Below are 23,011 nucleotides of genomic sequence, written 5' to 3'. Positions count from 1 at the left end.
TTCACCAATAAGCACACATATCCACAAATTAGCCTTTTTGTCATCCTAGTTTTTTCCTTCCTACTTAGCTAATTATCAGAAAGAAAAAGAGAATCCATGGAATGATTTAGATAAATGGGTTTTTCCCCAAGGAATCACTTTCTCATAGGACCCTAGTGGGAGGGACATAGATCCCACCTGAGAACAGCTTGGGATAGAAGCCAAGTTTCTTTTTTTCCAATCTCTACCCCTTCCCCATACTTTACACATATTTTTGTATGTTCCTGTTTCTAGGTTCTGGGCCTCATAACACTGTCATCCTTATATACCTAAGATTAAATTAAAATACAATGAAAAGGGGCACCTAAAGGCTACAGTACTGCTGAAAGTTTTTTAGTATTTGAAATCTGTATTAGTCAGGGTTCTCTAGACGGACAGAACTAATAGGATGTATGTATATATGAGAGGGAGTTTATTAAGGAGAATTGACTCACACAATCACAAGGTAAAGTCCCCCGATAGGCCGTCTGCAAGTTAAGGAGCAAGGAAGCTAGTAGTGGATCAGTCCCAGTCCCAAACCCTCAAAAGTACGGAAGCAGACAGCGCAGCCTTCAGTCTGTGGCCGCAGGCCCAAGAGCCCCTGGCAAACCACTAGAGTAAGTCCGAGAGTCCAAAAGCCAAAGAACTTGGAGGCTGATGTTTGAGGGTGGGAAGCATCCAGCATAGGAGAAAGATGAAGGCCGGAAGGCTTAGCAAGTCTGCTCTTTCCAACTTCTGCCTGCTTTATTCTAGCTGAACTGGAAGCTGATTAGATGGTGTCCACCCACATTGAGGGTGGGTCTGCCTCTCCCAGTCCAGTTGACTCAAATGTTAATCTCCTTTGGCAACACCCTCTTAGACACACCCAGGAATAATATTTTGCATCCTTCAATCCAATCAAGTTGACAATATTAATCGTCACAGCATCCTATATTATAGATGCAATTACCTAAGATTTCCTCTTATCTGAATTGCTAGGTACTACTAGGTGACTCAGTCACCAGTTGACAGCATTGCACAGCATGAAGGGAGGCAGAAAATAGTGAACAAGAGAGGAACTGGAAAAACCGTAGCTGACACTATGTGCTGATGACATCTCACAGATGGCAAAGGGCATCACTCATAGAGCAGGACAGCTGTGAACAAGGACCTGTTAACATCTACCTGTCATTTTCTATATATTCTATGTATCTATATCCTCATGGTCCTTACTAGCCATGAGAAATAAGAATGTATTTAAAGATTCTCATCATATTTCCTATACAATTGATGGGTTGGAAAGAACTTTTATCCCTATCACCAGTTTTCTAGGTGTTGAAATGAACTCTTTTGTTTACTTTCTATGATATTATCACTCTTCTCAAATGAGGAATAACTAATCTGATTGGTTAGAGGCAGAAATTTATTGGGCTATGCTTTCGAGTCAGTGAGGCAGGGTATTAAATAGCTCACTTGGACCTGTGTATAGGTTCCCTTTCTTTTCCATTGTATTCCACACTATAAAGTTCTCCTACTTTGCCCTATCCCCACCTGTTTTGGTGACTGGTGGACAGGCCTTAGAGCTGGCCACAGAGGTAAAGACACAGAATGTGCTCTGCAGACCCATATCTCCCCTCACGCAAGTCCACCACTCCATTGCCCCGGAATCAAGGTCCATTTTGCAATCCAGCTTTACCAGAATTATACATTGGCAGTTATTGGACGAGTGCTTTGTCAATTAATAAAACTGATAGTATATTCCAACGTATTCTTCCCATCAGCTAAAACCCAGAGAAGAGAAAGGGTAAGTCTTTCCCTCAACTCTATCATTAAATTATCCACATGTGGCCATTTAAATTTAACTATAATTAAAATAAACTTTAAAATTCAGTTATTTGGTCACACCAGCCACATTTCATGTGTTCAGCTTACTAATACCAGCCTCTTATAGCTAGTGGCTACCATACGGGACAACACATAGAACACTTCCATCACTGCAAAATGTTCTACTGAACAGCACTGCTCAAGTAGATTTTCATATACTACTCTACAAAGGCATTTCCCCCTATGTTAGCTGATTTGATTCTAACAACTCTACAAGGTGGACAAAGCAGATATTACTATTTTACAAATGTTTTTAAGGTTGTTCTCCAGATGACAAAACAGGTTTTGAGGTTAAATTAATTGCTCAAGGTCACACAACAAATTAGGAACTAAAACTTTGGTCTTCCCAAAGTCTACATTGCTTGACATCTGTACTGTTACAATCAGTTTTACCTGCAGACTCCAATCCATGAGGCTTTACTGATATGTAAAGCCAAAGAAAGTAACTCATGTTTCACTGATTGCCTCATTTGTACTCTTTAGCTGTTAGTGTACAACATGACATTCTAGAGAGAGTTCATCATGTGTCTTTCATCAACAGACTAACGAGAGCTCTTGGCAGTAAGAATAAATTCTAAAAGGGGAGGAGCAATTTAATTCTTATGACATTAGAGATCTACAGAAGGGTACTTTGTTCATATGCTGCCCACTAGCCACCACTGGATCCCTATTACATTAAGAACTACTTTTTTCCCCTAGATTTCACAGCTTCTGAAAACACAGTATAATCATTGACCAATGAACAATATAAATTTGATAATGTTCACACACACACAGAGAGAACTTCCCATAGACCTGTTTAAAATTTCTTTCCTCTTTTGTCTTCCACACCTAATTTTACTATTGTATTATTTCACTAGGCAAAGTTTCAATGTTCTTGAAATATGGATGTTAAAACACTCAGGAGATTGCTTTCTTTGGAGAACTAGTCTTAGGCTGCAAATCTAGTATCACCTGCATAGTACTTACATGTAGAAATTTCAGATTCAGAACTCAATCAAAATGCATATTTCAAGTGTTATATTAATGTGTTTCTTTTATATTTAGGTGTTTTCATTCATGGATTATTTCTGGATGGAGCTTCCTGGAATAGAAAGATCAAGAAACTTGCAGAATCACATCCCAAAATTCTTTATGATACAGTGCCTGTGGTTAGTAAATTCTAATTATATATACATGTGGAATTATTTTATACATATTTTATATATTATATATAAAATAGACCCCATATTGTGTATATATGTGTATACATATGTGTGTATATATATATAAACACACACATATACAGTCAATTCTTGTTATTCATGGTAATTACATTCTATAAAGTTGCTTCCAACATTGAATTAGCAAATACTGAACCATTGCTCCTGGGGAAATAAATACAGGGTTCTTTCTTTGGTCACAACATTTTTGTTAGCTGATCAGTAAGTAACCTTATTTTGTGTCTGTTTAAAGACACCTTATTTAATATACAATGTTGAGTCAGTAACTCATGGTCAAAATGCTATACACACCTGTAATCCCAGCACTTTGGGAGGCCAAGGCAGGCGGATCACCTGAGGTCGGGAGTTTGAGACCAGCCTGACCAACATGGAGAAACCCTGTCTCTACTGAAAATACAAAAATTAGCCGGGTGTGGTGGCAGGTGCCTGTAATCCTAGCTACTAGGGAGGCTGAGGCAGGAGAATCGCTTGAACCTGGGAGGTGGAGGTTGCAGTGAGCTTAGATCACACCATTGCACTCCAGCCTGGGCAACAAGAGCGAAACTCCATCTCAAAAAACAAACAAACAAAAGAAACAGCACTGCATTACACATGGGAGTCATTTTAAACAGTGAAATCGCCAACAAAAACACAAAAATGTGAAAAACATGGTACTAAATAGGCCACGAAAAGGACACTTGTTTACGGTTATGAGGTGAAACAAAGCAGAGCCTCACCTGGTTCAACCCGAGCTGGGAACGTGTGTTGGATGACGCAAATCTTTGATGCTCTGCAAACGTCCACCAAGGAGCGCGACAATGCTGCCAATTGATTTTAGGATTAGAAATAAACTTTGGTGAGTAGGCAAATTTGGAAATGTGGAATCCACAAATAGTGAGGTCCACTGTATATACATACACACACACGTGTTCATTATATTTTTCTTATACTTTGACTTGAAAATGTGAAACTTGCATATTAAAGATTATGAAAACCATCAATTTAAAAAGTTACATTTATTAGGCACCTATCTCCAGCATTGGCAGATTAAGCTTTATAAAATATAATTAAGTTTCCATCTATAACTGCATCATGAGAAAATGGCTTAAGAAAATAGCAATTTGAAGGGTAGGTCTGGGATGCTGTGATAAAATATAGGCAGTGGGATTTATGTGAATTTTCTTTGCAGGATTCTGGCAGCAGCTCAAAGACAGGTAAAAACCCCTTCAGAGCAGCTGTAACAGGATCAGTGAGGGGTCAACTGACAGCCAATTGCGAGAAAGCTGTCATATATTTTAAAATACCGTGGGCACAAAAGTTTAAAATACAAGACTCAAATTGAAAGTTTCAAGGACAAATAAATGCAATTTCAGGAGCTGATCGAAATTGAGTCTTTCTTTCACATGGAAACTCTTAAGTAGCTTGCAGTGTGTACAAGAAGAAATTAATTTATAAATGGATAATGATTCTCCTGAATAAGGAGCTAGTTAGAAATAAAAATTCTCATTAGAAAAATCCCCTGGGGTTGAAATGAAATCTGAGTTAGGAAGAGTGCTTCGAGTTTTACATTGTAGTTAGTATTTGCAAAACTGCCTTGTGGATCCCCCTTATGAAAATCTGGATTCCACAATTAAGTGGGAGAAATAGAGAAACTCGCATCCTTATAAGCTCCTTCAACAATCTGTGTTTTGACCTGAGAAACCTAAAAGAGGGGTCTGAACACTGGGGCTGTCAAGTCCTATCATCTCGAGGATTGCTATTCTACTCCAGAAAAATAAATTGAATTAAATTCTAAAATATCTTTATGAACATAGTTTGTTCTTACTCTTACATTCAAAGATCAAATTGCCTCAAAATCTTATTTTTAAGATGGATGAGGTCTAATAATAAATTGTAGGAACTTAATGACTAAAAAGAATGGGGTATAGATTGTGGTTATAAAGGAATGCAATTATATTTTAAACAGCATAATATATATAGTATCTCCTTTATAATAGTCTCCTAAAATGGGAAGGTTCTCTAGCTATACAGCTGTTGATAAAAAATCCCTTCAGAATTTTTTGGGACTGGCTTTCAATTAATATAAAGGCACATGATTCTGAGTATCAGTGTGGCAATTCTCTCCTTTGAAAGTGCATCTGATTTTTTTTTTTTAAATCATTGTAAGCACTAAAAGTCATTTCCCAGGTAATTGTGGCTGAGAGATAAATAGTTGGAAAATATGCTTTTAGACAGAGTAGGCGAAAACTATTTTTTTCAGTTATGAGAGTTCTATAAAATGTTTTGAGCAATCACAGCACTGCTGGTGAAAATAAATCTATTATTTGGGCCACAGAAATTTGCATGCATCATCTTACTCTGAGAATACTATAGTAGGCTCAAACACATGTACATTTAACAGCCTTGACTTAGCGATGTTATGTACTTTCTTCCAGATGTGGCTAAAGCCCTGTAAGAGGGCAGATATACCAAAACGGCCAAGTTATGTTGCTCCACTGTATAAGACAAGTGAGCGGAGAGGAATATTATCCACCACTGGCCATTCCACAAATTTTGTGATTGCCATGACTCTTCCCTCTGACCAACCCAAGGAACACTGGATTGGACGAGGTGTAGCACTGTTATGTCAACTTAATTCATAACGAGAAGACGTCATTTCCTTGTTCCTATTTCTTGTTGGCTGGCTGAGTAGAAAGCATATTATTTTACTACTTAAACCTTTTTTTTTGTTGAAATACATTTGACTAAAGTTATAATTATGAATTTACTTATGAGCAAATGCAGATAAACTTAATATGACTCAAATATAAGGAAATGTTCTGAAATAAAGACTAAAGAAAACACACTGGCATATTTGTTCTCTTTGAGTAACTTTATTTTGGAGGAGTTCCATAAGCATTAGGAACATACATAAAATGACACACCACTGTTGACAATGAAAAAAAACAGCATTTGATATTTTCCAGCTTTTTAAGTTAAAAAAATGATTGATTCAGTTAAAACAAAAGTTTAGATATTTTAGCAAGAATCACCTTGCAGGACCATAATCAATCACATTTAAGCCACTGACTTATTGTTAATGGAAAAAATTCACACTGCATCTAGTTACTATAGTATTTCTAAGCATAATCACAGCTGATTGAATGCAATGTGATATATACCAAAATCCATATGGATGTCACACAGTGACAGCATTGTACAAGTAACATTAATGACCTCCAACAAACACATTTTAAATTAATTAGACTGGTCAAGCTAAAAGGAATGTTGGAGCCAACAGAAATGTAGTGGAATTCAGATTGTCTATTAAGACTTTTGAAACTATACATTAGAATGCTGTGAAAACTAAATACTGGTGGAACCCTAATACTAGCAGCAACTGTTACAGCCCTCTTAAAAGAAAGATTTGTAAAATCTAGCAAATAAAGATAGATAATACAATTTTTGAGAGAATATAAAACTTTATATACTTCAGCATAACCCACTTGCTTTAAATCAGGCATTTATTTTAAAACTGGGAGTATATTCCAGCTGTTGCTTTTAAAGGTTCTAAAATGAAGCAGATTTAATGCTGGAATGCAGACTCCTACTTGGGTATTAAAAACCCAAAAATAATGAACTATAAATATATCTTGGTTCAGAAATCAAGATATATGAATCACTTGAAGTTGGCAGTACTAAATAAAATATCAGCACCTTTTAGCTAGGTTGCTTGAAGGGCCAAGCAATGAGATGAGGACTGTCCTAATTCAGTGCCCAATGCTGAAAATAATCATCTATGCATAAAACTTACTTCTACTTATTATAAGGAGGCCATGGAGTCAGAAATAATTTTTCAGATTCAAGCATAAATTATTAAAGAAATAACACCTAAGCTCCCTTGCTCATAGCATACAGAAAAAACACTGGCAATAATCTATAAATACCTGGATGCATGTGTTGCTCTCAAAGTTTTGTTTTTATTTTGAAGTTCATAGAGTAGGAGGGAAGAAGAGTACTAAATGAAAACATTTTAGATGGAATGGAAAAGAGTTTGGCTCTTATATATTTGAACAATAAGATTGTTACAGCAGCTACACTGGTTGCCAAGCAGATTAAAACAAAGCTAGCTGCACATAGTTCAAATACAGTTTACCTGGCATAAATGAAGACCATGTGGCATAGGATGTAAACAGAAAGCTACATGCATATGACTAGCAATACAAATTATTAAGTAAAAATTCAGGATAAACATGGCTTGCACTTCTCACAAATCATTCACAATTATGGTAGGAGAACAGGGCACCTAAAAAAGAGACTAATCCCTATCAGGCACCAACAGCATATCTTGGCACAAAATGATCAAGTGATTTCAGCTGAGAGTAATTTAAATGCATCTTCCAAGTCACCTGGGTACCATGACAGCCATGGCAATAATGGAGTTTATCCTAGTAACTGTTCTAAGTTGACACTTCATGTACAGATTACAGACATGGTAAACTTTGATTTTCTGCTTTACAACCTTGTAGCCAGCCACGGCATGTGCTCTTGGTTCCAATGCCAAACTGGTAAAGCAATGTGAACATTCAGAACTTATATTTCCCAATTAACTAGTTGGTACTGTTAAAATAGGAAAATCAACTATTTAAACCACGTCTGGTTCATTTCTTTGATATTTTCTAGAGGGTTACAATTTTTTAAAAAGAGAACATTGACCACATACTCCAAACCCTCAGCTCCCACCACCAAAAAAAAAAAAAAAAAAAAAAAAAATCAAAACAAAATTAAAGTAAAAAACAAAACAGAAAGAACACCCCAACACCAAGTATTATAATAATACAAAGAACCATTATGACTCTTTCATTAAACTGAAGCTCACACAAACATACAATCACAAATTTCAGTAGTTTAGGCTGCAGGTTTAAACACTATGCAAATATATACAAAAATAGTAACTCTAGATTCAAGAATAAGGGCTTTTCCCAATGCTAAATTCATACTCTAATGCAGCCTGAGCTTTCCTCTAGTTCCTATGTCTACTTTATGCAGTTTCAAAGTTGTGTCAAGTTGATCCCTATCACCACATGAATATATGTAGCTGAATTAAAGAGCACTACAATTCATTCTTAAAACACACAGAAAATGTCTCCCCAAAGTCCATTTAAAATATTTTTAAAGTTTAAATGATTTTTTTTTTGGTTCGATCTCTATTTCTGCATAGCCACAGAAGTTTCTACTAAGAAAGAGACTAGTGTTTTATATGATTATTTTGTGAAAATTAATCAAACATATCAACACTGGTTCATGGAGTCCCATATTCTCCTCTCTTTATCACAAGCTTTATATTTTTAAAAGACCCCTACGTGCATGGAAAACAGTACTAAGCACCAGCCTTTTGTGGTTAGGCTCAAATCTATGAAACTTGTAAGTAGTGCAAGCCACTGACTTTCCTTTGAGCAATGTGCATACAGTACAAGGAACAGATGCAAAACTGCATGGTAACATTCTCGTAATCAACAGTGATTACTGGGAAAGGTCAAAACTGGATGTCAAACACAATTTTGTCTTCATAGAGGGCAATCACCAGCATAATGGCAAATCCAAAGAGCAATCCTAAATTCTGAAGGATGAATTGCCCCACAGGACAAAAGCCATGTTCTTCATTGTCACCATCACCATGCAACATTTCTGGAAGCTAGAAAAATAAATCTTCACATTAAACTTTGTATAATACTTCTGCTCAAAACAGTTTTTAAAAACATTTTCCTACTTAAGAAAATTAATGACGAAAGTGTAACTACAGACAAAATAATTATTGAACACAGTGCTACCCACCAGATGTATTTTAGTCAAATACTGAAGAAATTTTATGCTTTTGCTAGTCATTAAGGAAATACTAACTCTGTTCCCTCCTCTTCCTCATCCCCCACAACAAACACTTAAAATATACACATTAGTCATTTTTCAAACAGTTACTATCCACTGACCTTATAAATTCTGACATTTTACTTTATGCTAAAGCATAAAGCAACTTATTACCAATAAGACACTCCAAAAAAACGATCACCACAATTCCCACATTTACTAATATATCTTAAACTCAATAAGAAAGCAAGATTCCTGGGCCGGGCACAGCGGCTCACGCCCATAAATCCCAGCACTTTGGAAGGCCGAGGTGGGCGGATCATGGGGTCAGGAGTTCAAGACCAGCCTGGCCAATATGGTGAAACCCATAAAAATACAAAAATTAGCTGGGCGTGGTGGGGCGCGCTTGTAGTCCCAGCTACTCGGGAGGCTGAGGCAGGAGAATCATTTGAACCCAGGAGGCAAAGGTTGCAGTGAGCTGAGATCACACCACTGCACTCCAGCCTGGGCAACAGAGCAAAACTCCATCTCGGAAAAAAAAAATTTTTTTTTTTTTTTTTTTAAAAAGGAAGATTCTTTTGGGAAATGCCTAATTCAAAATGGTTTCACTTCTTCACTCTTTTCCACTTGAAATTCTCATTTCCCACTGCTCATGACAGCAAAGAGATACTTGGGGACAAATCCAAATTGGTGTCTCTATGCCCTTAAGCCATTGCTTTCATTCCAATAATAGACACAGAAAATAACCTAGCAGAGCTATCCAGCATAACTAGTACCAAGTCATGCACACTGCCCTCACAGTGTACTCTATTCTCTTAATATTGTTAAAATTTCAAAATTCTGAAAATTGTCACATCTTTGAAGGCACAGTGCTTTGAAAAGTTTATATATGGCTGGGGGTGGTGGCTCATGCCTGTAATCCCAGCAGTTTGAGAGGCCGAGGCGGGCAGATCAACTAAGGTCGGGAGTTCGAGACCAGCCTGCCCAACATAGAGTAACTCTGTCTCTACTAAAAATACAAAATTAGTTGGGCATGGTGGTGCATGCCTGTAATCCCAGCTACTGAGGAGGCTGAGGCTGAGGCAGGAGAACTGCTTGAACCCAGGAGGCAGAGGTTGCAGTGAGCCAAGATCGCGCCACTGTACTCCATCCTGAGCAACAAGAGCAAAACTCCGTCTCAACAAAAAAAAAAAAGAAAAGTTTATATACTTAATTTCTAAAGCATACCACATACTATTACATCTAAGAATAATCTGTAGATTCAAAATATAAAAATTAAATTCCTTTGTCTAAGTAAGTAAGATTTGTGGAAGAAATACATTTGCATCATTATAGGCATACATTCTTTCCACCCAAACTTAATCTAAAATTGTGAAGGAATTGCTACTTCCAATTTTTACTTTCACTTTTCTGTAAACATAATTCAAATTTGCAGTCAATATATACAGAAAGATGACACTGATATGCTACCCTCTGGGACACTACATTTTGCTCCAAAACAGTATCTTGGTGCTTTGGGTTTAGGGAGGAGAAATCTAGTGTTAAGTCACAGAATTCTTAATTCATACTTCTTCCTGTCTAGGAAGAAACATCATTATTTGTTATTAAATAATGGGTACAATTACCACCATGCTCTGACAGTGCTACGGTATATTTTAGCAATCTCCTTAAGGTCATATTTAAGAACTACAGCATGCTATTATAAATTCTGTTTAAAAGTCTATGGAAATGGTATATAATAGCTAGTAAAGATTATTTTCTTGTCCAAAACATTCACAAAATCACTTTATCAAATCAACTAATGGTCTAAGAGTTGGCAAACCATGCTGAATCTGGCCATGCCTATTCATTTACACATTGTCTATGGCAGCTTTTGTGCTACAACAGCAGAGGCACTGTCCCAGGAACCACTCACTACAACAGCAGAGTTGAGTAACTGTGACAGAAACCATATGGTCCCCAAAGCCTAAACCATCTACTATCTGGCCCTTCAAACTGACAGCTTCCTACATATGGTTCTAGTAAGAAGACTCTTTTACTCTATATCCTTTCTCCTCCTTCCAAGTTTTTATTGTTACAAAGATTTTTCATTATGACTTTCCTTAAATACTTAAGCATAAACAATATGCAGGATGTTTTACAGAAATATGCCCTCTAGATATGTATACACACCAACTAGAACAGGAACTACGGTTTTGCCACATTTAATTGTAACCTGAATGTCAACACCCACACTGTTTGTCATAGCCACAGCTAAGAGCCAACCAGCACCTACCGGTATGGCCATACTTGTTTACAATATTACACAAAAATGCTTTGATATTGATTGATAAACAGCACCACCCAAAGTCCTCTACAACTAGATACTTCCACCTGGATATCCTATAGGTATCTCAAACTAAAACTTCTGGTACTGTTGATATCTTATTGAATGGCTTTAAATCAATAAAAGTCTTCCTCCAATAGAGCCAAAGTGGTCTTTCTGAAACAAAAATGTGATCATGTCATTCTACTGCTTAAACTTTTTCATGGCTCTCCAAAGTTTACAAGATAAACTCCCATCTTTTTGGTATGGCATGTTGTGCGACTGTCAGGATATGGCCAACACCTACCTGACGACAATATGGATCCATTTTTTCCTACTTAACATTAGAAAATACCCAATTTCTGTGTCATTAAAATCTCAAAAAATATATGTGGATAGTTTCTTCCCTTTCTCTTGAACATTTAGAGTGTTTCCAATATAATTGTGACATTATAAATACTACTGCAAAGAACCAAGCAGTGAGGTTTTATTTTTGTCTGCTTGTTTTATCAGGAGTAGTCATGTTATTTCCTCAGAATATAGTCCTAGCTATAGACTTACTGTTCAAAGGAATGATGTTATAAATCATTCAGCTTCCTCATACGACCCTTCCCCTTGCTTCTAACAAACTCCATTCTTTGGGACTCAGCTCGGATTTTTTTGACAGAAAAACTTTCTATTCCCCAACTTTTTAGCCAGCCTCTCTGTAGTTCCACAAACATGGTGCAAAACTCTTTCATAACACATATCAAAATAACTGTAATTATGACTACTTTTCTTCTTCATTAAACTATAAATCCTTTCTGTAAAGACTCATTCTTCTTGTATCTGTAACTTTCTAGTGTTACAGATGTAAGGAATACTAACTATAAACTATTTCCAGCAGTATATAAAATAAGACAAAAATGCCTGTCCTCCCAGAGCTGACATCTTAGTGGGGAAGACAATGAACATGATAAATAAGTAAAATGGTGTTAATAGGTTGAGATACACGTACAAAGGAGAAAAAGTAAAGCAGGGATAGAGGATATGAAATGTTGAAGGGGAGATTTAAATTTTAGATAAGATGCCTCCTAAGCAAGAGCTAGCCATGAGGATGTCTGCAGGAAAACTATTCCGGAGGGGTGATCAGCAAGTGCCACAGCCCTGACGCAGAATGTCCCTCAGGGACAGTGGGAGGATTTGAAGTAAGGATAGGAAAACTAAGGAGGACAAGGGAGTGGAAATGTTCAAGGATGATTAAAAACTTTGCAAGTCAAAGAAAGAACTTTAGGACTTTTACTCTGAATGGGATGAAAAACCACAATGTGAAGCATACAAATGTGATGATGTGATCTATGGCTTAAAAGGATTGCTCTAGTTGAGCTGATACAGAATTGGAAGGCAGGGCAAGGACAGAGCAGGGAGAGCAGTTAAAAAGAAAAAGATGGTGGTGGCTTGGATGAAAATGATGAGGGTACAGGTGGTTAGGCGAAAGAGGCCTCAGGACTTTCTGGCAAACAAGATGTGGGAGGGCAAAAAGTTGAGTCAAAGGATGACACTCAAGCTTTTTGAGCAACTAGAAGAATAGAGGTATCATCATTTCTGAGATGGAGAATTCTACAAGACAGGCTGGTCAAGGAGTAGTGTTGGCAACGTCAAGAGCTGTTCTGAACATGTCAAGTGCACAATGCCTTTTAGACATTCAAGTACAGTTGGATTAGTCTGGAGTTAAAGGAAAGGCCTATACTAAAGATACGAATTTAGGAATCATCAGCCAACAAATATTTAATGCCATGAAACTAGATGAAATTACTTATATCTTTTGCCAACATTTAGATGCAGGGGGAGAAGAGGAGGATCCAGAGTCTGAGAAAAGCCAGCAAGGTGGAGAAAAGGCCAGGAAATTGTGGTATTATAGAAACCTACTGACAAAAGACTGGGCGTGATGGCACATGCCTCTCATCGCAGCTACTTGGGTGGCTGAGGCATGAAAATCGCTTGAACCCAGGAGGCGGAGGTTGTAGTGAGCTGAGATCATGCCACTATACTCCAGCCTGGGCAACAGAGCAAGACCGTCTCACAACAAACAAATAAACAAACAAATAAACAAACAGAAGACTACTGACACAAAAGCATTTCAAAGAAAAGAGAATGACCAACTGTCAAGTTCTGCTGTTATGACAAGAAAAATGAAGACTGGAAAATGACTAGCAGACTTAGTGATGCCATGGTCATGGTTAATTTGACAAAAGCAGTTCTGGCAGAAAAGTCAGGGGGAAAACCTGCTTAGGTTTGGCTCAAAAAAAGAGGAAAATTTAAAAATAAACAATGGGCAGGGCATGTTGGCTTATACCTATAATCTCAGCACTTTGGAAGGCTGAGACTGGAGCATTGTTTGAGGCCAGGCATTCAAGACCAGCCTGGGCAACATAGTGAGACTCTGTGTCTACAAAAAAAAAAAAAAAAAAAAAAAAAAAAAAAAAAAAAAAAAAAAAAAAAAAAAAAATTAGGCATGGTGGTGTGCACCCGTGGTCCCAGCTACTCAGGAGGTAGAGGCAGGAGGATCACTTGAGCCTGGGGAGTCGAGTCGGCAGTGAGCTATGATTGCACCATTGCATTCCAGCCTGAGTAACAGAGTGGGACCCTGTCTCAAAAAATACCCCAAAACAAAACCAACCAAACGAAACAATGAAAATGTTCCAAAAGAGAGCAGCAATAGGGTGACAGCTAAACAGGAAGTTGGAACTAAGAGAGGTCCCCCACCTTTTTAAGAGGGGAGAAATAATATGAGGTTTATAGGCTAATAGAAATAATCCAGCAGAAGGGGGGAAATGGTGTGGGAAAGAGAAAGGAGAATTTAAGGGAGTTAGCATGAGGGGATCAGTTCTAGGGAACAGTTTGCAGGAGCACCAGCTAGGAAGTTTCCTTTTAGTAACAGGAAAGAATGTAAATGGGCATAGATACAGCAAGGTAAGCAGAAGAGATGATGAGAACCTGTGGATTGATAGCTTCAGTGTTCCCCATGAAATCAGAAGCAAGGTTATCAGCTGAGGGTGAGAATAGGAAATGAGATATTAAAAGTCAGCAGGGAAGATGACTACTCCTAGGTAACTTTGTAAACAAAAAGAAACAATCGTTTACATTTTCAAAACCTTCTATGATAAATAGGCATTAATTCTGTGATTAAAAATTTAGGCTGGGCCGGGTGTGGTAGCTCACACTTGTAATCCCAGCACTTTGAGAGGCTGAGGCAGGAGAGGACTCCTTGGGCCCAGGAGTTTGAGACCAGCCTGGGCAACATAGCAAGACCCTATCTCTATAAAAAAAAGTAAAAAAAAAATATTTTTGCTGGCTGTGGTGGCAGGCACTTGTAGTCCTAGCTACTCAGGGGCTGAGGCAGGAGGACTGCTTGAGCCCAGGAGGTCGAGGCTGCAGTGAGCCATATTCATGCCATTGTAACTCCAGCCTAGGCAACAGAGCAAGACCCTATCTCATAAAAAAAAAAGGCTGCATAATTTTGAAATAAGAATGTGATGATCTTACCAGAAAAAAAAAGTGTCATATCTAGTCAAACAAACAAACTAACAAAAAAAGCTAATTGCTAGTTCTGTAAATACACTGTCTAACATATTTGGGGTATTAAAGTAAAATCAAAATAAAACAAATTGTTAGCATTTACATTTAACTTTAAGCTAAATTTAGAAATAAGAGAAATTACATAAACCCTATGGAATATATACCACTTCCTTCCAGAAGACTGGCTTACCTAACAGGAACAGTATTTCTCTCCTGTTTGCCATAAAACAAACTCAAAAAATTAATTTTGCTAACAAAAATAACACTTCTACACCAATATTACAAAGTCTTTGAAGTAGTATAATAATTCTGTAATTATAACTCTACTACTAATGATTATTTAAATAGTAACGTGATGGACAGACATTTTCAGCAACTCAACTGGTTTCCATAAAAGGAAACCTCCTATTTGTCTTTCCTTAAGAGATTATTTAGGATATTATATCTTTAAAATGAGTTATATTTTTAAAAATAGTTTGGCTTCAAACCACTTCCAAGGATTTCTTTCATTTGCAGGTTCAGTACCACAAAAAAATATAAAATATCTTACCATATCCACCAAGGCTACATAGAGGAACATGCCTGCAGTGACTGCAAAGATCCAAAGTGTGATGTTATTGGCATACTGACCAACAGCTGTGCCTATGAGCATGCCTATGTAAGCCATCATGGCAGAGAGGAGGTTGTACACAATTGCTTGCTTTACAGTCATGCCTGCTTTAAGAAGAACTGCAAAATCTCCTGCAATTAAGAAACAATGGGAATGTTTTAAAACCACAGGATTTAAAATACAAATCTGAAAGGAGAAAACAAATAAAATCAGCATTAAAAAGATACACACTTTTAATAAAAGTACTTTATGTGATATATAAAATATTTTACTTATTAAACCATAATGCATGCAAAAACTTGGATGAATCTCAAAGGCATGATACTGAAAGAAGACCATCTGAAAGGTTATATATCTATTCTGAAACAGACAAAACTATAATAATGAAGAACAATTAGTAGTTGCCAGGGGACAGAGATGGTGGAGAGCTGTGACTCTAAAGGAAGAGCACGGGGCAGGGGTTGTTGGGGGTGACAAAACTACTCTGATCCTGATGGTGGCAGTGATTACAGAAATCTATACATATGTTAAAATTCAAAGAACTGTACTCACAAAAAAAGTCAATTCTACTGTACAACTTAAATGTCAAATTTTTACAAAAGAAAAAAACACGGTCATCGCTCTTCTTGTAACCAATAATCAAGACTTCCCTGCTCGAACTTCTACCCTTTCTTCAAAGGGAAATGGCCTAAGGAAGAACAGAGGTAACAGGTGCTTTAAGTATATTTTATGCTATGGTTACAGTTATTTTTTTTTCCCAGAAAAAAAAACTTTAATCCTGAAAATTCTAAAAATGTAGTAAGAATGAAGAGCTCTTCCTACCACTTTTCCGTGCTTCTACAATGATGCACATAAATATCTGGCTGAGGCTCCAAAGAGCATCAACAATGCTGAAAATACAGCAAATGCCAGGTTCTTATTAAGCCATGCCCCAAAGTCTGTTTCTCACTGTGATGATGAAGAATGGTGACATTGGTGACTGTGAAATCATCCATGGCCACAGAGCTGATATAAGACAAAAACTCACAGGAGGGAAAATACTGAAATGCTTTTTCTAAGGATCCTCAATGGATTCTCCTCCCACCACCCCCTCCCTCCAAATAAGAAGAAAGACACTTTTCTTATTCATCTGTCTAAAGTTGGAACATTATCTGCAAGCTTGACTAGTGCCTATGAAAAAAAATGAAGTTGGAACATTAGGGGGAAAAATATTGCTCAGAAGTGTCAGTGGAAGGGCAAAACGATGCTAGAGATAATAGTATTGAAGCTAATAGGTCAAAAGCAATAGCTTGTTCCACCTTGAAGAGGTAAGAAAGAAAAAACCCATTAGCTTTACATACTATAATAATTTTGTTTCAGTTACTACATGAACAAACATCTAATCAATTATTGAACACTCAGCATATGCAAGGTGCTATACAGAATACTGACTGGGCTTGTTTCTTTCCCTTAAGAAAGGATCTTTACAGCTACGTACCTAAAAATACATGATCTATTCTTCTATACCTCTCATGGTTACAAGGTCATAGTCTATAACAAGGAGAAGTTAACAATAAAGAAATTACTGCAAGGTATATTTCTACCTTCTAACAAATTGCTACAAACTAAACACTGCAGCATTATTTTGGAAAGTTAAGATAATGTACCTAAGGAGATTATCTACCAATGGTTTCTAAGTTGTAATTGTCCAGTTTTCACCTAATGCTATTCACCTTACATCTTTTCTCCTCTGATCCTAAATACCTTAATTCTCCTGCTGAGACCTGGATTTAGTATCAGCTTTTATCTCTTCTCTCTCCTGGAGTTTTGTTTAATTTTCTCCAGTCTTTCTCAGCTTTTTCTCTGTGGAAAGAGCTCCCTAACTTCCCTAACAAATTTCCTCTCCTTGTTTTCAATAAATCACACACCAACTGTACTAAAGAGGCAATTTCATTTAGCAGGTTACATAAAACAAACTGAGACTACAGAAGTGTCTTTTAGGTTACAAAATGCATTGCTTCCTTTTATAATTTAATAATGTGTTTAAAAATGAGCATTATTTAATACTCAATGAACAAAGGTGTCATGGGTACAAAATACATCAATTTGTTGCCTTCTCTAATATTACTGGATAGCAAGATGGTTTAAGTTCCTTCCTAAGTAACAACCAAACAGCATGAATTAACTAATCAAGATTCAAGGCGAACTATTTTCATTTAATACTTTTAAAAACTGTAGTATAATTACACAATTATTTCATTTTTTAAAAATGTAGACTTCTATGAATTTAGACAAACACATACACCCTATAACCATAAACACCATTAAACTCTAGAACTTTTTCATTACCCTTCCAAAATTTTTTTAGGCCACTTGCCCTTAGGCAACCAACAATCTGCTTTCTGTTTCTGTAATTTTGCCTTTACCAGAACATCATCTAGATGGAAGCACACAGTATGTAGTCTTTCAAGTTTAGATTTTGTTCACTTAGAATAATGCATGTAAGACTCATTCGTGTTACTGTGTATATCAAAAAATTATTTTATTGCTCAGTAATATTCCATAGATGAACCATAGTTTATTTATCTATATTCACCAGCAAAGAACATTTAGGTTGTTTACTGTTTTTGGCAATTATGAAGAAAGCCACTGCACACATTCATAAACAGGCTTTTATGTCAACATAAGTTTTCATTTCTCTTGGGCAGACACCTATTAAGTGGGGTCACTGGGCCACACAGTTAAGCATATTTCTAATTTTATAAGAAATTGCATCCCCACCAGCAATGTATAGGAGATCTAGCTGTTCCACATCCTTGACAGTCCATAATTTGAAATCCAGCATCTGAAATCTCATCTGTATACTTTCTTCAGTGAAACGTTTGTTCAAGTCTTTTTGTCTATTTTATTTTGTTGGGCTGTTTGTTTTACTATGATTGAAGTCTTTTGTCAGATATGTATTGTCCAAATATTTTGTCCCAGTTTGTGGCTTGCCTTTTTGTTAACTGTCTTTTGTGAAGAGTTTTTAATTTGTAAGAAGTGTATTTTATGACTGTTTTCCTTAATGGAGTATGCTTAGTGCTGTATCAAGAATACTTTGCCTAACCCAAAGACACAGAGATATTCTATATTTTCTTCTATTTTTAAGAGTCTCCATTTAGATTACCTACTTTGAGTTCATTGTTTTTTCTATAGTGAGATATGGGTCAAAGGTATTTTTCTTTCTTCGTTTTTTTTTTAACTGCATGTAGATGTCCAATTGTTACAGCACCATTTGTTGAAAATACTATCCCATCCTTTCAACATGGAATTTTCTTTGTACTTTTGTTGAAGATTAATTGCCATATATATGAGGAATCTTTGCTTTGTTTCATTGCTTTATGTGTCTACTCTTTCACCAATTCCAACTGTTTTGATTATGGTGGCTTTATAGTAAATCTTAAATCAACTTTGCTGCCCTTTTGCAAAATTCTACTGGCTATTCAAGTTCCTTCCCCTTTCCATATAAAATGTTTAAAAAGCTGTTCATCTCTGCAAAAAAGCCTGCTGGATTTTTTACTGAGAATGCACTGTGTCTATAGGAAAAAATTAACATCTTAACAATAGTCTTTTGGTCCCTGAACCTGGTATAGTTCTTCATTTAAGTCTCCTTTGGTTTCTTTTATTGATGATTTGTAGGTCTATGCATATTGTTAGATTTAAGCTAAATATTACATGTTTTTGATGCTATTATAAGTAGATCCTTTTTAAAATTTTATTTTCAACTGTTGATTACTAGTATATAGCAATACAAATGATTTTTGTATAATTATCTTTGTATCAAGTGAATTATTTCATTTTAAAATCTATCTTGGTTGTAGTCTTATCTCAGGTTATAAATTCTCAAAGGTATCTGCATGTTTTTCTCTTTTTCCTCATTTCCCTTCTCAGTGAGAACCTGTATAAACATTTTAAAACTAAGTCAAAGGAATCCTCACAGCAGGGATTTATAATAAACATGCAAATCTATTCATCTTTTGATAAATCAATATTCTTTCCTTCCTGCTGACAAGGGATATCATTAGCACAATGAATGAGGTGTGCCTGCCAAAGCTGTTAAACTAATGAGATCCAATGCTATAGATGTTAACATCTGTCAACATCCACTACTGAGATTTTTTAAAACACGTATATATTTTAAGGTTCTTTATTCTTGTCTTAAATAATGGTTGTATACATGTTAAAATTCTACATAATGTATACAATGAATATTCAATTTCCTATGGACAATTTAACACACTATGAAAATCTTATTTAAAATTTCTATGTAATCCTTAATTTGAGAGAAAGGAAAAATGTACAGCACTATAACCTCTCTTAATTGAGTCTTAATAATATGGCTACATATTTTTTCTTTTTCAACTTTTATTTTAGAAGCATGGGGTACATGTACAGGATTGTTACAGAGGTATATTATGTGATGCTGAGGTGTGGGGGTAGACTGGTCACCCTGGTATACTACACAATAGTACCCAGTACCCACTAGGTAAGTTTTCTAACCCTTGCCCCAAGGCTGTATTTTTTTTTTAATCAAAATGTTATTTCCTTGAAGTTGAAACACATTACTCAACATCAAGAAGAATGTTCGGGAAATTGTGATAGACCAAGATGTCAAAATGGAAGGTGACCCACTCATATCCCAACATCCACAAGAATAATTCTGCATCCATCCACAGTTAAAAGCCTCTCTGTGGGAGTCTCAGAATTCCGGCAGGAGTTTGTGAAACCCTGGTGGAGTCCAAGACTCTGGGGCTGTTCTGAGAGTGCAGACGACACCCAGGTGGTTGATCTGTCCTGAGTTCAAACCTGGAAGCGGCTGTCTTCCTCCTGCCCTCTGGATGGTCCCCAACATTACATTGCCTATAGATGGCCTCCTCCTACTACAGGCTTTTATGTAAATTATTCTTCAAATGCTTATACAGTTCCTTATTGAAGGAGGGTGGAAAAAAGTGAAGAGATAAGACGAAGTAGTATTGTAACTTAAATTCAGCTACCATAAGTTTGGCAAACACAGAAAAGAGAGTAGTGACTTAATAATTCAGGCAATTTAACCCATTACCACACCAGAGGGCAAACACAAAATGGGATGTGAGTTTGCTATTTCCTCAAATGCTTTCAATTTCTTCATGTCTCTTAGAGTCAAATTCCCTGAACTATATGTTATTCTATAGTTCTAAGGATATGTTTTTACGTATCACATTCCTAAACACAACTACAAAAAACACCTGCAGAAACTGCAGAGAGAAAAAGGGATAAGTGGTAAGGAGGTAACCATCATTAATCTCTAAACAACTTGTTTTCAATTCTGTGTCTCAGTGAATATACCACTGGAAAAACAGCAATCTGTTCAGAAACGGAACACTAGAACTTGGAATTACCAACGGAGGGTCAGTCTCCATGTATTGCAATGTAATTGGAAAACATGTTTTTTCTCCAAGGGTCTGAGGTCAGTATGGAAATCTCAGAATTGTTTTAAGAATTCATAATAAAAAATGTAACAGGGCAAAATAGGTTTTAGATCAAATAAATTATCCTGAAATGTGACATACTATACTACTTTGTCAACATCTTAACCTAGAAAGTGGGAAGTGGACTTCTCCCTGGCTCTATCTGCCATGCTTCTAACTCAACCTATAGAGGAATGATTTTCCCTGTGCTTGGGAGTTCTGAGGAAGAAGTTTGTATGCCTTTCTCCACATCCTGTTCCTCTCCGAGTAAGAATAGATGATCTGATCAGAGCAGGGACACTGACCTGGTCCTATTGTACAAAAGTGCCCTTTGCTGTGCCTTAAGGCAAAAACTAGGCTCCACAATCATATTTTTACTTCCTTTATTTATGGTCCCTAGACCACTTCTTAACTTGTTGATAGATAAAAAGACCAGAGCCCTTTCTGTCACCTCCAGAAGAGGAAGCTGGGTCATTTCTTTACACTGTTTCTTCCCTAGTAGCCTATCCAGCTAGAGTATGGTACAGTTTACGTCAATTTAACATTAGGAAAAATGCACATTTTCTTAAAGCCCACTCCTTTCCCTCTAGCAAAATTCACTATACTCTGGCTTGACATATCTTCTCATAGCAGCAGCAACATCTCAGCCTCTGATTTGTGGGATAAAACAGGTAGACATCTGAGGTCTGAATGAACCCCTAGTGAGGGGTTCCTGGTCCAAGCAGAGTTCTCTGCTTCAGTTTTTTACCAGAGCTCTGCATTGGGTATCAAGGGCTTACCTAGCTATTAATGTATGTAATGCATTTGTTCTACATGTGGTTATCAGACCTGTGTATCACTCCTTCAATGAGAAATTGCAGACAGAAAAAGGGTGGTAAGAAGGTAACCATCCTTAATCTCCAACTTGTTTTCAATTCTGTGTCTGAGTGAATCCTTCAAGGTTATGGCAATTCAATAAAACCACACTTAAACTTGAAGTAGCCTGACACTCCATTTATCGGGTAGTGGGTAGATGAACAGGAAGGAAAGTTGGAAGTTTTTCTAGTATATTATGGAGGTGTATGTGTGATTATCCAAGTCTATTACTAAAAATAGTTTTTAAGTGAAAGATTAAATATGAGACAACATGTTACTCACATATAAAAACTGATAGCCTTGATTTGTGGAGTTACGCTAACAGCAGTATGTGATAGACCAACAGCAGTATGTGGTAGACCAACAGCAGTATGTGATAGTTAGAGAAGAGTATAAGACATAGTATCTGTGCATTAAAAAACTACAGTTTAAGAAATACGGCATCTAACAAGAAAATGGGTGAAGGACCCCGAGAAAGCAAACAATAAAATTTAGAGGAAACAGTAATCCAAGGCATGAGGTAAAAGTAATAAAGTTGAAGATTCTTAACATGATAAACTAGGAATTTGGGCCAGGCATGTAGAAGAATGGTATAAACAAGGAAACAGATTCAGGCACCCACACTACACATTTGGTGAATTGCGTTTAGTTGAAATGAAGAACATATAACAGGATGTACTGCAGATAACACTAAAAAGGTAGGTAGAGAGAAGAAGTGAAGGTCATTGAAAGTGTGACTCATAGCTGGGCGTGGTGGCTCACACCTGTAATTCCAGCACTTTAGGAGGTTGAGGGAGGCGGATCACTTGAGCCCAGGAGTTCAAGACCAGCTTGGGCAACATGACAACACCTCATCTATCAAAAATACAAAAATTAGCTGGGCATGGTGGTGCATGCCTGTAGTCCCAGCTACTCAGGAGGCCGAGGTAGAAGGATCATTTGAGCCCAGGAGGTCAAGGCTGCACTGAGCCGTGATCAAACCACTGCACTCCAGCCTGGGCAACAGAGGGAGACCCTGTTACGGGGGAAAAAAAAATGTGACTAATAAAATCCAGCTCTATTTCATATGTCAGGAAAGCTACTGGAAGACTTTAATTACATAAGAACATCACATTTAAGCAGATATATCTGGCAATGATATACTACAACAGAATAAAACCAGAGATATAAAGACTATGGAAACTGTCTAAGCAAAAACACCACAAAGGCAGTGATGACTTGGTCTGGATAAAGGATAATGGACATGAACAAGAGATAAGATTATGTGTCTGAAGTTGGCAAGGTAAATGAA

At 36.8% G+C, this 23,011-nt stretch overlaps 2 protein-coding genes across 11 annotated transcripts in view; one reads left to right on the top strand and one right to left on the bottom strand.

The window, feature by feature from the left end:
* DNAH7 (dynein axonemal heavy chain 7) overlaps positions 1-5,934 on the top strand; it is a 336,427-nt gene extending 330,493 nt beyond the window's left edge. The window contains exons 64-65 of the mRNA XM_024243333.2: positions 2,929-3,032; positions 5,519-5,934. Of these exons, the coding sequence (XP_024099101.2) occupies positions 2,929-3,032; positions 5,519-5,725 (311 nt within the window). The 3' untranslated portion in view covers positions 5,726-5,934. The remainder of the gene's footprint in view (positions 1-2,928; positions 3,033-5,518) is intronic.
* Positions 5,935-5,936: 2 nt separating this feature from the next.
* Positions 5,937-23,011, bottom strand: part of SLC39A10 (solute carrier family 39 member 10) — a 153,085-nt gene continuing 136,010 nt past the window's right edge. For 6 of the 10 annotated variants that reach the window (XM_054548804.1, XM_024243027.2, XM_063712580.1 and 3 more), the window contains 2 exons: positions 15,341-15,531; positions 5,937-8,757 (listed from right to left, as the gene is read on the bottom strand). In XM_054548804.1, the coding sequence (XP_054404779.1) occupies positions 8,599-8,757; positions 15,341-15,531 (350 nt within the window). In that variant the 3' untranslated portion in view covers positions 5,937-8,598. 10 annotated transcript variants of the gene reach the window in all.

This window comes from Pongo abelii, chromosome 11 (assembly GCF_028885655.2).
Source record: "Pongo abelii isolate AG06213 chromosome 11, NHGRI_mPonAbe1-v2.0_pri, whole genome shotgun sequence".
Lineage (NCBI taxonomy): Eukaryota > Metazoa > Chordata > Mammalia > Primates > Hominidae > Pongo > Pongo abelii.
The sequence above is the reverse complement of the archived record's forward strand: the minus strand, read 5'-3'. Positions and strand labels throughout refer to the sequence as shown.